The sequence below is a fragment of the Suillus fuscotomentosus genome, assembly GCF_016647785.1.
Source record: "Suillus fuscotomentosus strain FC203 chromosome Unknown F5891scaffold_24, whole genome shotgun sequence".
In the NCBI taxonomy this organism is placed as follows: domain Eukaryota; kingdom Fungi; phylum Basidiomycota; class Agaricomycetes; order Boletales; family Suillaceae; genus Suillus; species Suillus fuscotomentosus.
In genome coordinates, this window is record NW_024539536.1 from 507,462 (window position 1) to 521,132 (window position 13,671).

The 13,671-nt window shown below is 41.9% G+C and overlaps 4 protein-coding genes across 4 annotated transcripts; all 4 read left to right on the plus strand.

Annotated features, from left to right (window-relative positions):
• Window positions 1-5,002: 5,002 nt before the first annotated feature.
• On the plus strand, window positions 5,003-8,239 carry F5891DRAFT_1128287 (uncharacterized protein; the record flags this gene model as incomplete). The annotated part of the gene is made up of 15 exons (XM_041364264.1): window positions 5,003-5,032; window positions 5,150-5,461; window positions 5,523-5,741; window positions 5,814-5,963; window positions 6,044-6,240; window positions 6,292-6,349; window positions 6,416-6,499; window positions 6,546-6,706; window positions 6,759-6,855; window positions 6,905-7,095; window positions 7,230-7,335; window positions 7,385-7,700; window positions 7,722-7,732; window positions 7,787-8,021; window positions 8,085-8,239. 15 exons carry the CDS (start codon window positions 5,003-5,005, stop codon window positions 8,237-8,239), a joined length of 2,322 nt encoding a protein of 773 aa, XP_041226579.1.
• Window positions 8,240-8,908: 669 nt separating this feature from the next.
• On the plus strand, window positions 8,909-10,505 carry F5891DRAFT_1188113 (uncharacterized protein; the record flags this gene model as incomplete). Its single annotated transcript, XM_041366953.1, has 5 exons — window positions 8,909-9,016; window positions 9,079-9,450; window positions 9,495-9,752; window positions 9,809-9,937; window positions 9,990-10,505. 5 exons carry the CDS (start codon window positions 8,909-8,911, stop codon window positions 10,503-10,505), a joined length of 1,383 nt encoding a protein of 460 aa, XP_041226580.1.
• Window positions 10,506-11,213: 708 nt separating this feature from the next.
• Window positions 11,214-11,447, plus strand: F5891DRAFT_1224621 (uncharacterized protein; the record flags this gene model as incomplete). Its single annotated transcript, XM_041369482.1, has 1 exon — window positions 11,214-11,447. A coding segment is annotated over one exon (234 nt), but the record flags the coding sequence as incomplete, so codon positions are not given.
• A 1,382-nt stretch (window positions 11,448-12,829) lies between these two features.
• Window positions 12,830-13,403, plus strand: F5891DRAFT_1188114 (uncharacterized protein; the record flags this gene model as incomplete). Its single annotated transcript, XM_041366954.1, has 2 exons — window positions 12,830-13,199; window positions 13,249-13,403. The coding sequence occupies 2 exons, from the start codon at window positions 12,830-12,832 to the stop codon at window positions 13,401-13,403; spliced, it is 525 nt and encodes a 174-aa protein (XP_041226582.1).
• Between the last annotated feature and the right edge of the window lie 268 nt (window positions 13,404-13,671).

The window sequence follows — 13,671 nt, forward strand, 5'->3', positions numbered from 1 at the left end:
AACAGAACCAAGGATGCGCATGCTGATGCACAACCGAAGCGCTCATGCATGTGAGTGGTTGATGAAGTGCATGAGTGCACTGGGTGAGATATGAGTCACACTATATTGGGAAGTGATAGAGACATTGGGAATTTAGTTCCCTGCAAGCCCACAGAGATATTAGTCTCTACATTGGGTTTCACATTGGACTATCAGATATTGCACACACTCATCCTACCTATGTCCAGTCTCATTCTGCTAGCTTCACTAGGTGTGTAGTTACTTGTTTTCACATCCCTAACATTTTGGACTGCGTTATTACATGTATTCTCATGGTCTGCAGTACATCATGTCTTATTACATAAGACATCAGATCTGAAATATTGTGCTACTACTTTCACCTATAGGGTTCTGGATTTCTACATATCTACATAAATATTAGACTCCCCATAGCATCATCATAATCTGAGCAAAGGAGAGTCGTTCTCCAATGCTTAGGGGTCAAACCCAATATTTTGTAGTAGTTATTATTGTGAATATCATTGTTCCTTCACCATCTGTATCTGTCATTGTTATTATCACACACACCACTCGCTTTTCTGATGCTCACTATCGCATTACTATCAGTTTCTGATAACCTGAACCCGAATCCAATGAACCCGAAAACATCGGACCCGACACTTTTGCATCAGACATTGTAATTATACCTTCGGACATTGTTTCCCGTGCTCGGAATATTGACCCCACATCACTCATTGACCCCCAAAACTATTCCCAGACCGCAGACTGCTGGGTCGAACACACTTGTCTCACCAAGTATAGCAGACTAGGCAGTGCAAGACCACAACATAAAGATATCAGTTTGGAGCCATCTTTTTATAGCCCCACTCTGTGTTGTATTCCTACATCACGCATACCTTGTCTGCTATTTTCCTGCACTTAGTACACTCTCAGATTGCACACATCCATCATCTTTCTAGTAGCAATTCCCTTTAGGGTCAAACATGTCCTTGCTACTCAGCAGGACTGTTGTCACCACAGTGCACTCATGTCTCAGCATACTATCATCTTGACCCTGATTGTGTCTATACTGCAAAGGCTTTACTGGTCAACCACATCTACCATTATGAACAGCATTTCAATGTAGGTGATTATGTTTTCTATTATACATCTTGATTTGCTCAGTGCCATGCACACTCTCCAGGAGATGAATGACCCCATCCCACAGCCAAAAAAGCTGTACTTTGCTAATATCTTACCATATCTAATCAAGGGGTGCTATTTCAATGGGCTAAAGTCAGTCAGCATCAAATTTTCAGACCATTTCAAGGAGATTATGAAGAACAAGACCCAGCAGCCCAAGGTTACAATTCCAATGGTTGCTTTAACCAGTACCTTAGTATATTTATTGATATCCTCTAAGTTTGAGCACATGGACTAACAATGAGTGCATAGGTGTATGCCACTCTCTTCTGGAAGGCTAATGAATCCCCGTCAAAATTCAATTTCACTGGCAATCTATTCAGTGAGGTCTATTTTTTCCATGTGAAATTTCTCGAGGACATGAAGGTGACTACACCATCACTGCAGGCATTGACTCATTTTCCTTCACCAAACATCCAAAAAAAATTGAATTAGAAGATAGAAATTTCCTTGTATTTTACCCATCAAAACATTGAAAAAATGTAATCAATGTATCAAAGATTTTCTGTATGTAGGACATGATCCAAAAATTAGTCATGTTCCTTCAAGAAAGACATTACATTTTTCATTCATCATCTTTCAAATAACAACTTACAATCATGTTAAATTTTTTGTCTGTGTTTTTCAAATGTTTTGTGTGTCAATAGTCAAAATTATTTCATCCAGTTCACTCCATGTTTGATCCAAGAACATTAATAAAAAATATAATAGATCATATAATCCATTCAACCAATGTTTTGTCTCAGAAAAATGAAGAAAGTTTCAAAAGTTCCTTTGTATATTTGTTAATAGGACATTTGTGAAACATTTTTTATGTTCTGTAAAAATAAATAAATGATAATTCCAGGATATTCCCCCTGAGCAACATTCAATTAACATTTACTATGTTCTGTGGACAAAAAAATAAAATGTGTGCAGCTTGTTCCTCCTCAGAACATGCACAAATAACTTGTTTTGTTCTGTTCTGCATAACCAGATAACATTAATATGTCTTATTTACATAGTGCTAACACAGAAGACAATGAAGAGGATGATATCATTTAGATCTGTAGCATATATTTGGTAGCTACAGGAATGTATCAAACCAGCAAATTTATGAATGCGCCCAACCATAATACTATATCGCCTTAGACGTATTGTCACATCTTGCCTTAGTCATGTCCATCTTGTTGACAGCAATGATGAGCTGACGGATGCCGAGGGTGAACATCAAGAGGTCATGCTGACGGGTCTGACCGACCTGTGCAGACAGCAATGATTAATGGATGCCTATATTACATCAGTTTCACTGATGACTATAGCCGGGAGATGAAGATAATGTTTTTGAAGAAGAAGAGTGAAGCACTCACTGCATTCAAGCAATACAAAGCTTATGTCAGCAGACAATGTGGAGTGCACCTGCACAAAGTTTGATCTGATCGTGGAGGAGAATATATGAGCAATAAATTTGATAAGTACTTGAAGAAGCAAGGAGTAACAAGAGAACTCACAGTGCACGACTCTCCACAGCAGAATGGCGTAGCTGAACGTCTAAATCAGACATTGGTCAAACATGCACGGGCTATGTTACTGGCAAAAGAATTACCAAAATTCCTATGGGCTGAAGCCATCAATTACACCACTTACTTTCAAAGGCCATCCCAGGACAGACATTGTTTGAACTGATGCATAAGTCTAAATCAAATTTAGCTGCAGCGCATGAATTCAGACAATGAATGTATGTCCACATACCAGATAACAGAAAGTTAGAAGCCAAGGCAGAAGAGGCCTTATTTGTTGGAGTCAATGAAGAAAGCAAGGGATACCAAGTGTATTGGCTGGGAAAGTGACAAGTTTCTATTGAGAGAAACATTAGTTTTGTGCCAGAAAAGATCAATATCAATGACAACGTACTGGATGAGGGGGAGTCTAGGCTAACACCTCCCAAAAACAATGTTCAAAATAGTGTCCAGAATATACTGGTACACATGCAACCTCCAACAATGTCCCAAGTCCCCCAAACGCCAAGCCAACCTCCCAAAATGCCACCCCAGAGTATACAGAGACTGCCAGATCCAATAACGCCCAAACCCACAAGAGTATGACCCCCTGCGGAATACTACAAAGCATTGAATGAAGGAGAAAGAGCAACCATAGCAATGGAAGACTCACTGGATGACACTCAATCAAATTCTTTTCCATATATGGCCATGGCAGCTACAGAAAAATAACCAACACTTAGAGAAGCATTAAATGGTCCAGACACAGAGGAATGGCAAGAAGCCATGGACTATGAAATCGGTCAATTAGAGAAACTAGGAACATAAGAAATTATAGACCCACCTAGAGATGCAGACATTATACCATGCCACTTCATACTGGCAACCAAGTGAGGTCCAAATGGAGAGAAGATAAAACTCCGGGCACATCTAGTAGCAAACGGTCAGCGACAGGAATACGGAATAGACTATCAAGAAACCTTCGCACCCACATCCAATATGACGACCATACACACAGTCTCATCGATGGCTGCAGGAAACAATTGGAAAATGCATCAAGTAGACATAAAAAGTGCTTACCTAAATGCTACACTCAAGGACGACATGTATATGTGGGCACCATCCAGATACTTGAAGAAAGGAGACAAGGGAAAGGTCTTGAAGCTGTTGAGAAGCTTGTATGGCCTAAAGCAAGCCAGGTTTGAGTGGTCCAAGGAGCTAGAAGAATTCTTCCTCAAAGCTGGGTATACACGCTCGCAAGTCGATCGAGCAGTGTACTATTGGAGGGAGCAGGACAAGCACACCATCGTAATGGTATCAGTTGACAACATGGCCATAATGTCGAAGCATCTAGAAAATATACAGAAGTTCAAAGATCAGTTGTGCCAAAAGTTCAAGATTACAAATCTGGGAGAGCTTACCTGGTTGTTAGGTCTCAAGATAGAGAGACCGAAGCGCACGAACAGTAACACTATCGCAAGAAGTGTATGTTGACACCATTGTCAAATGCTTCCACCTAGAAGACACAAAGCCAGTGCACATTCCCATGGAGACTGGAATACAGCTGATGAAAGAACAGTCAGACCATTTGCCAGGCACCAAATCTGAAATATCTGAACAACATGTACCATACCAGAGAGCGATTGGATCGCTAATGTATGCAGCAACTTGTACTAGACCAGACATAGCACTAGCAGTGTTGGTACTGTCGCAATTCATGCAAGAACCAGTGAAGTCACACTGGGAGGCAGCAAAATGTGTCATCTGTTACCTGAAGGCAACAAAGAAAGCAAAGCTTACCTTTGTCGGAAATTTGCAAAACCTATTTCAATGCTCCATTGTTGAAATGTCATTGAAATTCCCATTGGTATGATAATGTAAGGTTATTCACTGAGTTTCAATGCATTGTCAGCTGATTGCAAGGCATCGTTCCTGGTATTTGTGCTCTCACCACCTGTATCCCTCGATTTCTTTGTGCATATCAACTCTGTAGATACCTCATATATATCTGTCAACACTATGGGCTCTGACCGGCCAAAATTCTGGAGGAACACCAGCAAGCAGGCACATGATGAATATGTCGCGGAATCAATCAGGCAGCGAAAAGGTGTGTTTTGAGTTGCTCTCATCACCTTCCCATCTGATTCAGAATATAGCTGCAGCAAATAATCCTGTTGGTCCTGGATGCAGGACTGTCAATGCAGCAGCTGCAGAACCAAACATCAACATGCTTCCAAATCACACACAAGGTAAGTTTTGTCCTTTGTGTCATATACTATTGCATCTATTTCACTTATCCGTTTATTAATCAGTCGCAACAGGCTTGTCTTTGACAAGTTCTCATGGCGTCAATCATCTGGACTTTATTTTCGGTGAGTTCTGACATGATTCCTTTGACTTTTCTTAATCGTGTATCGTTAATGTGAATGTTAGACGATCCACCATTTTCCCCTGGTGATGATGGAGACCTTGAATATTGTGAATTCCAGGTCGATGATATCAAAGTCGAACATCACCCCAATAGCGGGATCCCAACAAAAGTTCACATGTTCAGTGATTTCAAGTGCCATCCAGCCCATTACTCCTCATGGTCCGCTCCTGAACCTGATGCCCAACCTTGGCATCCCTTCAAGTCTTGTTTGGAATTTGATATTGCTGAAATCGCCCTTGAAGCAGCCCTCAATAATGCTCAGACTGATCATCTCCTTGACATCTGCCACTGTTGTGTGCGGCAGTCAGAGAAATTCACTTTCCAGAACCATAAGGATGTCTGTGCTAAGTGGGATGCGGCCTCTCAGCGTGTAACAGGGATTGTCTCATTGCTTGCTGTATGATTCTCATCGGACTAACATTTCAGCTTAGTTTACAAAAGATGTGGTTTCAATACCCTTTGCTGATGCATCTTGGGACTTTGATGTCTACTATCGTGATCTTTGGGAGTGGGCCACCGACCTCCTCCACGATCCTTATCTATTTCCTCACTTTCATTTCGATGCTCAACGCTTGTCAAAATTCAATGGCCGGTCATTTGAACACTTTGTAGATGAGCCCTTTATGGCTCAAAACTTCTGGGATGCTCAAGTATGTACTATTTGTGTCAATGTACCATGTGTAGTGATTTTAATTGCATTTAAATTTCAATGTATTGTATAGTCACAACTGCCGCCTGATGCAAAGCCCCTCGTGTTCATCTTGTATGCTGACAAGACGAAGTTATCAAGTTTTGGTACTGTGAAAGGCTACCCTGTCGTTGTGCAATTAGCCAACTTACCCACTGACATTCGCAATGTCAGGGGACAGGTGGTGGTTATGTTGTTGGGTGGCTTCCCATGGTCCGATACATTTGCTATGTCCACTGATTCGAACTAATTCTATTCATACAGGTGAAGGAAGATAAGCAACACTCTGGCAAGCCAGCATGGGCCAACTTCAAGGCCACGGTATGGCACAAGTGCTTTGAAAGGATCCTCTCTTTGCTAGCGGCAAAATCCAATACAGGACAATGGCTCGAGTGTTTAGATAGGCTTCAGCACTGTTTTTTCCCCTTAATACTAATCTTATTGTCCGATTTTGAGGAGAAGTAAGATTCAAACTTCAATGCTGGCCTCTTGCTAACTCACTGTGTTTCAAGGTCTACAATGTCACTCGCTCAAGGTGTCAGGGCCCTTTGGCCATGCCCCATCTGTTTGGTACCACACAACAAACTTAGTGATACGTCACACTGCTATCCCTGCTGCACATCCCATGACTCATAGGCTATCCTAGCAACTGCACGAGCAAAGGAAACTGCAGAAGAGAGGGAGGAGATACTAAAAGAGTACAGACTTCGTGATATCCTGGTGAGTTTATCTGTACTCTCCTGCCACATTCCTAACCTTGTCATAGAATGCATTGTGGACAATGAAGTCCACAGATGTGCATTGTGCACTATCATGGGACAAACTGCACTTTCACTCTGGTGGTGAATGGTCGGATCACTTGTGGGTCGAGCTTCAGAAACATATCAGTAGTCTTGGATGCGACAAAATCTCTCAAGTAGATAAGAAGTAAGGCTTTTTTCAGAAATGTTTTGAGTTGAATTGACATAGTTTAATACAGCTATCAAGCTTTTCCTCGTTGGCGAGATCAGAAGCACCCAAACCAAGTAATGAACATTGCATTTACGGACAACTCCATGCATGAAGACATTTCAAAGGTTTGTATCAAGCTTTTGTGTTACTAGCTTGAGTCTGACAGATTCCTAGATGATCATATATGCTACTCATGACATTCTACCCGAGCAGGACTGTCCTCTCAGTTATTTACTCCTTCATTGTGTCTGTCTTTACCTCGAACTCGATATGTATGCCTCGCTTGAAGTTCATACAGCCGAAACTATCAGCAGTGGCCATCATACGCACCGCATGTTTTCGGCCATTTTGCATGTATGTTTCATGTGTTTACTGCTACCAATAGTCAACTAATCAACTTGTTATTAGCAATATATCAACAAAACGGCTGACAAGAATGGAAAAAATTGGAATTTTCCAAAATTACACATGGACCTACATATTTTCGACGATGTCGAAGCAAAGGAGCGATGTGGAACTACAATACAAAGCCGAATGAGAAGATGCACAGCTCATTGAAGGATTCATATTTGCTGCGGACCAACTTTCATGATGTAGCAGAGCAGGTGCATTGTTACAACAATCATTTACTAACTTAGACATATTATTTGACAGATCCTTCGAATCAATCAGTGGCAAGTCATTGCGGATCATATCTGTCATCGCTTGTTTGAATTTGACGAGCATCAACGTCAATTACATGCAGATGACTTGCTGGAGTCGGAAGAAGACTTCATCGTGCATGTTGTTGAGCGCCCTATTTCAACTAACAGTTCCTTTCATGTCAAGCTTGGATCGAAACAACCTTTGGAGACCTTTGATGCGATTGAGAAACTTCATCAGGACGACCAAGCATTTCATAATTTTCATATCAATCTCAATGAATTTCTTAACATTCTATTACCCTCATCGGATATACCGCTACCTGAAGGTAAATGTATTCATCTCTGAGGAAACAATAAGGTAGAACATTCTATCTCAGCTTGTTTATTGGCTACACTAACATACAAGTACTAGATTACAGAGTACCGATTTCTTTGTGTCAACTATGAATCGATGGTCAACTGGTGCCAACACACAGATTATCTTCGGTGCAATCCCCTTTTCTTTGGTTCTCCATGCTTTGACTGTGTCTTCATTCAGCAGACAGAAGATAAAGTCATTCTTGGCCGGCTACTCTTCCTTTTTGAATGTCTGATTGGGGACCGCAATTTTCCCCTTGCTCTTATTCACCCTTTTGATGCTCCCACCGGTCAGCACTCTTGAAAGGACAGGGATCTTAACCTCTTCAGAGTTCGAGCAAGATGACGAGCAGAGGCACAGTTTTTTTCAGTCAGATCAATCATACGTGGAGCACTTCTGGTACCAGATGGACCTTTAGATTACCTTGTAGTTGATACTGTGGATACTGACATGTTTCTTTGCATGAAGATGATGCATTTGGAGGCAGGGCACATTGTGCGTGTTTGATGTTGAACATCCGCCAGCCATCACAGCAGTAAGTCCAGGATGCTAGAAGGTGGTATAATTATCTGATTCTCAACCTACAGCAACCATCTTGTCCGGCTATTCCTTCCACTCTGATGCGGAAGGCCTCACATTTTGCTCATTCGACTCTCAATCCTTATCTCTCAGTCATGCTCACCTTCTCGACACTCATTCGTTCTGCACAATCCGACATGGAAGGCCTCACATTTCACTTGTTCAACTCTCAATCCTTATCTCTCAGTCATGCTCACCTTCTTGGCTACCATCACAAAACATACTGAGGGCTATCCTATTCTTGTACTGGATACTGAAGAGCTGAACTAGAGGCCCACGAAACGTAAGAGACCAGCCTGCGATATTACACTGATTACTCGTGCTGATTTCATATTATGTTGTAAGGTCAGGTCATGCCTTTATTACATGACCAGAACATAAGCACATTTCAAGGTGCATCATGGTACTTTTCTTCTTGGTGCCGGCACATCACTGCGGCCTGAGGGATGATCAGAATCAATGTACATATAATTATTGCAAAGACTCAGACATCTTCAGCTGTGGCATACACAAGGTACGCGAAACATTTTCCCTTATATACTGGGGTGTTGCGTTGACTGCTTTCTTGTCTCTCTTCCCTTTAGTTCATTTTGCATCATGTTGCATCTGTCTGGGAACACATTCGACAATGACTCGGATGAAGAACCTTTCATTGAATCAGTTGCAATTCCAGGGCCAAATGCATCAAAGGGAGACCTCGTAGAGGTATGCTCTGAATGCTTGACTACATTAATAGGGCCCATCTAACGAATCCTCTCTTGTGCCAGGCACTTAAGGCACTGCAGGTTCAGGTTCAGAAGCTTGTCGAGGACAATTATACTCTTCATGAGGAGAACAAAGTTCTGATCACTGAGAAGCCCAAACGAAAATGTCGTGTGGAAGCACCTGATGAACTTGTGGCCCATGAGCAAACAATAATACTTTATGCTCGTAAATACGGCCTGACTGCTGAAATGTTCCCTAATCCCGACCTTCTCAGCAAACCACATCCTGAGAACCCAACTTCATTTGACAGCCGAGACCAGTACCTGACAGCAATGACACAGGAATCAGCATTCTTGAATGAACTATTTCATCACTTCCCCGATCATGTACACAGCGCCATGGAAAGTTTGTATTTCAGTGATCTCATAAGTATTGTATGTTTTGATATTACTAAATGTAACTGACAATTCATCTGAAGGTAATGAAATCCATTTCTGAGGCTCGCTCATCAGAGATCAACAAGCTGTGTGGTGTCACTGGTGATATATTTGGCCTTCCAGGGATGTACTTCGCCAATACCAACTACTGCAGAGCTGATGTCACGGAAATACGGGACATGCTTGGAGTGTCGGCGACAAATCCAAAGTACAAGACTTTTCCACCGGTATTGTTTCTTGGAATGCAGGAAGACTTGTCTTTGAAGACTGTGTTCAGAAACTGGGAGCTTTTGGCTAAGGTAGGCTTTTTGGCTGTGTATTTTTGCAGACTATGTGATGATGCACCTCTAAATAGGTTCTGAAGGCTGCACTACGTGGCGTCACTTCACTTCATCAAGAGACAAGCGGCGGACCAAAGACAAACACACGCAAATGGAACTTAGAACAGGTCACACCAGGGTCCATTGCATGGGCCACCGTTATTGTGAGTCATCCACCCTACATTGAGTGACGGTGTTGCTCAGCTAATATCACAGGCAATCTTTCTGCTGTCGCCTGACATGGAATTTCAGAAGTCTGGCTTGGGAAAGTCATCTGGCATCAACTACAAAGATCTATTCTACCACTATAAGAAGCTCTTGCTCACAAAGTGGGATAGCCATCGCATCCAGACCATTGTTCAAAACATCAACCGCGAAGTTTTCGGCTCTGCAAAGTCTTCTGCCTCTGGCCCAGCTGGTCAGGAAGATCACTCCAGTGAAATCATTCACACCATGAGCGTGCTGGACATGGATAACAATAGTGAATCAGATGTACCTATGCCATCTTCTACAGCACAAGCTGCCACTGCCTCTCAGTCTGATGTTATCGAGGCAGCACAGCCTCCAGAACATTTTGTCACCTCACCTCTCAGTGCTGCTTCTAGTCCCAGTAGCGCTTCCACCCTCAGCACTGCTTCCAGAAAGCATGCCAAAGTACCTGTAACGACGGGCCTAGAAGCCACTACTACTGTGGTCATGGTGCAGGATTCAGATGTGGGACCTGGTCCATAGCAACCAACTCGGGGTAGAGGAAAGACGAGGGCAAAGAAACTTGCAGCTCCAGGCATTCGTCGTGGTACTCGCGCTCGTTAGGGATAGATATATTAATGATCACACTTCATGTTGTACTGCCTGCTGTTGCTTTTAAATTTGATTTCAGCTTGCACCTACGCGCTCAATTATTAAATTGGACGTGAAAATGATAAAATATTAAGCAAACAGCATTCTAAATTTCCCATGTTTCATTATTAATCATATCTGCTATTAGAAAATTTGTTCTAAGTCTCTTTGTTCCATTCTCTCTTCACTCTGCCATCATGTTGTTTAATATTGCTACTCTTTCAATCTCTGAATCAGAATCTGTCTTTTTCAAACTCATAATATATTTTGTGCTCGGAATTGTTCTGGTGAGTCTGATTCAATCTGGCATCATTGTCATGTTTCATTAACAGGCAAGACCAGATGTTTGTCAGTTCTCTACCGACAATTTTCTGTTCACGCTTTGCGACACCTTTGATGTGGTCTTCCCAAGTGGGTTGTTCATCAGTAGGTCGTCAACAGATATTAGTCCATGAGTCGTGTGCTAAAAAATTGACCAGGCCACTGCTGAGCAACATTCTCGTCAATATTCTCAACATTCATGGTGTTCCGGCTGATGCTCATCATATTATTAGTCTAAGTGCAATGGTGAGCATGTTGACATGGCACTGCCAAGGTTCTGACAGTTCTAACTTTTTGCAGCATGACTTCGGTCCAAAGGTGCATGAAGGACCAATTCATCAACGCAATACAGCCAGACAAAGCTTCGTGGCATGCAATAGCAAAAACCAGCGAATGGACACCACTCTCATTGCTTACCTCCAATCTCACTCTGCCCTCACCGGATTGGCTGTATCTCCTGGACCAGATCGTGCATTCTTTGTTTTATGTTCAGATGACATGTCTGTTAAAGTACGGGATACAGCAGCATCATGCGCCTGTCAAGAGTGTATGCATATTACTGGAGGGTGTGCATTGTTTCACTAGTGCAGCAGAAGACTTGTGAGTGGCTTGTTGATCTTGCATCCTCTCGCATTGATGTCTTTTTTATGATTCTGGTATATAGGAGACACATATGAGTGACTATGGTAAGAAAGATAAAAAGATGACTAATATTATAAAATACAAATACAAAAAAAAAATGATTGAACAACATTGTAAGGGGGACTATTTTTATTACAATTGTTGGTGGCATCATTGGAACCGGTTGCAATGCTCACCACGGCTGAGCGGTTACGATGACTAAGATTGATTGCAACCGCAATTGCAATGACCATTACAAGACACCCTCTATTATTAGAAGCCATTTCAAGCGGAGGTTTGTATTTGAATGTTTCAATGCTTTGTAATCCATTGAAAGCTGAATTAGGAATTTCCGACATTAGGAGGGAAGGAAAAAGACCTAGAGGCTTATGCGGATGCAGACTGGGCAGGCCAGACCCACAGGCACTCCATATCAGGATACTTGGTCCTGCTGCACAAATCACCGATAGCTTGGAGCACAAGGAAGCAAACAATCATAGCATTGTCAACAGCCGAAGCCGAATACACCGCATTAACATCTGCAATGAGGGAAGTGTTATACCTTCAGTCATTACTGAAAGAACTTTATGAAAGAAGAGATGCACCTATCACCATCTACTCCAATAATCAAGGTGTCATCGCCCTCACCTCAAACAACAAGTTCCATGCTTGAACAAAACATATCAACATACGCTATCATTTTATTTGATCAGTTATCGAAAACAGCACAATAAAATTAGAATACATACCAATGCATGATAATCTCACAGATGCCTTCACAAAGGCACTGCCGAAGCCGAGACTCGAAAGATTGAGAGATGGAATGAAAGTAAGCTGTGCTTGAGGGGGAGTGTTAGAGTTAGCGCATAATGGAGATGAAGGTACGAGCACAGGAGAGAAAGCTTAGTAATACGTACAAAGTATGAATAATGTAGGGAACAACTAATAGTTGGAATTTTCCGAGACAGACACAATTTGTCATCATAAACACAGACCATGGATAAGTCCACACTTACACATACATAGGCATTAGCATGGGTATGGGTAACCCACATGGGTCATGGGTATGGGTAGTTGGTGGGTTGGGTATGGGTTATGGTCTCGTGACCCACCACTCTACCCATACCCACACCATGGGTCATGGGTCAAGCCTCAAATGTCAAACTTTGGCAGGATTATGTAAGAACTATACATAGTTTTCGTACACAATGTAAACCTTAATATCAACAAGTCATCAATCACTCCTATCACCTCTAATAGCCAAATCCTTCCTAATGTTCAGTAAACATCAGCCAAAACCCACAGAGAAGGCCAAGAAATTCTTTCAGTCAGTCAGGAAGGCTGTCAAACACAAGCAAAGTGATGGTGACAAGCTCATCTTCAACAAGGCCAAACAAGCACCTGTTGCAGCTGCAAGTGACTCTAAACTTGAAGAAAGCTTAGGGCTATCTATATCAAAAAAGGCTCCCATCAGAAGCAAAAGCTATTCTGTTGTCATTCGAAGTGAAGATGAGGAGGAGGAACTTAATCATGATGCTGACATCATCAAAATTTCTGCACCAATGTCCTCTAACACAAGTGCCAAGGCTGACGAGTCTGAAAGTGAGACCAAGTGTCCCAAGGAGGATTCCGAGGCTGAAATGAGTTAGTACCTGTACACAAAACTATTGCTTAATTAATATTATGTTCATAGAGTGCTTGAGCAAAGAATGGCTCTCATCTATCTATGCATTCTTTGAGCCATTCCCTACCATTGGACATGAGAACCAACACCATTACCATGATGTTATTTATCTGTGTTGTCCCTACACATACACGGACTGGGTACATACATTTAGTGTACCTTAGTATATATACTGTAGTCTTATTAGTATAAATGTCAGTCAAAATATTATATTCAATCATATTCTAAAGTCTTGATACTTCTACAGTAAGCAGTACTTCGGCTATTTCTGGTGTCAACTGCTGGGTAATCCTTACACTATGTCAACCAATTTATCCAAGTCTTACACCTCACAAGGAAACTCTGTACCAATGGCAGCACCACTTTAGTAAACTCACATGAGTCTGTGATGACCTTTCTCAATATTGATGGCATGGATGATGATGATGATGA